Source organism: Mycothermus thermophilus (assembly GCF_041956435.1).
Source record: "Mycothermus thermophilus strain CBS 625.91 unplaced genomic scaffold VTJ04scaffold_9, whole genome shotgun sequence".
Lineage (NCBI taxonomy): Eukaryota > Fungi > Ascomycota > Sordariomycetes > Sordariales > Chaetomiaceae > Mycothermus > Mycothermus thermophilus.
Window position 1 is genome coordinate 31,208 of NW_027191435.1, and position 1,473 is coordinate 32,680.

Consider the following 1,473-nt stretch of genomic DNA (forward strand, 5'->3'; position numbering starts at 1 on the left):
TTGTTGTTAGGACTAAAGCCTAGTAGTAATACTTGTAATCGTTATATAGATACAAATAGATTATATAAAAATAAATATAGATTTTCTTCTAGCCCCATAGATAGTGCGTCTAGGGGTTAGGTATAGTAGATAGGTTAACCTCCTACGATTATGCGTGACGTATCTAACGGTTGATTAGTCCGTTATTTACATAGTAATACAGCTTCTGCTTTCTTCTTTTTAGTGTATTTACATATAGGAAGAGGAATGTATTACGGATCATATAGAGCACCAAGAACATTAGTTTGAGCCATAGGTACAGTACTATTTATAGCTATGGTAGGTACAGGTTTCCTGGGTTATCTGAATAGCCCAAAATGATTTAATATAAAAGTAGATAAAAATAAAAACAACCGAGTTTCTAGTTTAAGTACAGCTAGATATTATAGTACAAAATCGAATTTACCTTCATTGTCTGTGTCTGAAAGATTACTTGACCTAATAAATGAATTAAATTTAAATCCTGTTTATATTTTCGAAAATCTAACATTAGAAAGTACTAAACAAGATATTAGAAAAACTACTTCAGGTTTAAGTGGTATATATATGATAATTAATAAGGTAACAGGGGATTATTATATAGGTTCGGCATCGACTAATAGATTTTACGCTAGATTTAGTAACCATCTCATTTATTTTATAGGTAGTAAAGTGGTTAAAGCTGCTGTAAAAAAATACGGATTAGATAATTTTGCTTTTCTAATATTAGAATTATATCCTAATGTAGTAACTAAAGAGAATAACAAAGAATTATTGGATTTAGAAGACAGATATTTAAAAACTTTATTGCCTAATTATAATATATTAACTGAAGCAGGATCTAGTTTTGGTTATAAACATACAGAAATTGATCGTATTAAAATGAAAAATCTTTTTAGTGATGAAAGACGAGAAAGGATAGGTAACTTAAATAGAGGTAAAAAAACTTTCTCCTGGCGCGGAGCTCTCAATAGAAAAAATTAGAGAAAAAGCTCTTAAAAGAGGACCTATGTCTGAAGAAATTAAATTAAAATGTATTGCTAATACGAGACCTGTTATTTTATATAATTTAAATGGTACTGTTTATGGTAAATATCCTACAATTGTAGCTGCAGCTAAAGCTATAAATTGTGGCGTAAAAACAATTATAAGAGCTTTAAAAACGGAAAAAAAATTAGTAAAAAGACAATGAATAGTAAAAGATTTGCCTAAGTAATTTAATTGTGCGCCTTGTTCTAAGGAATTCAAGTCTGAATTCTACTGCATAACCGTCAGTGTGAAAGGACTATGGAGGCTTAGCTTGCGCAGGGTACTCACATCCATGGATAGTTTAATCATGGGTAGCTAGCGCTCCTTCGGACTAAAAAAAAAATCGCTAGAGCCGTATGAAACTATCACGTACGGACGCTGTATATAGTAACTTCGCAGCAGGATAGTAATCAATCCACTGACTAC

The 1,473-nt window shown here is 31.0% G+C and overlaps 1 protein-coding gene across 1 annotated transcript in view, besides 2 other annotated features; it reads left to right on the forward strand.

Annotated features, from left to right (window-relative positions):
• The window catches only part of VTJ04DRAFT_10953 (uncharacterized protein), a gene marked incomplete at both ends in the record, with an annotated part of 2,126 nt that extends 1,552 nt beyond the window's left edge, over positions 1-574 (forward strand). Inside the window, one exon of the mRNA XM_069358745.1 lies at positions 555-574. Within this exon, the coding sequence (XP_069213812.1) occupies positions 555-574 (20 nt within the window). The remainder of the gene's footprint in view (positions 1-554) is intronic.
• A 661-nt stretch (positions 575-1,235) lies between these two features.
• Positions 1,236-1,253: a sequence feature (Short protein (VTJ04DRAFT_10954, KAL2114818.1) was converted to a misc_feature.).
• An 82-nt stretch (positions 1,254-1,335) lies between these two features.
• Positions 1,336-1,341: a sequence feature (Short protein (VTJ04DRAFT_10954, KAL2114818.1) was converted to a misc_feature.).
• Positions 1,342-1,473: the final 132 nt, after the last annotated feature.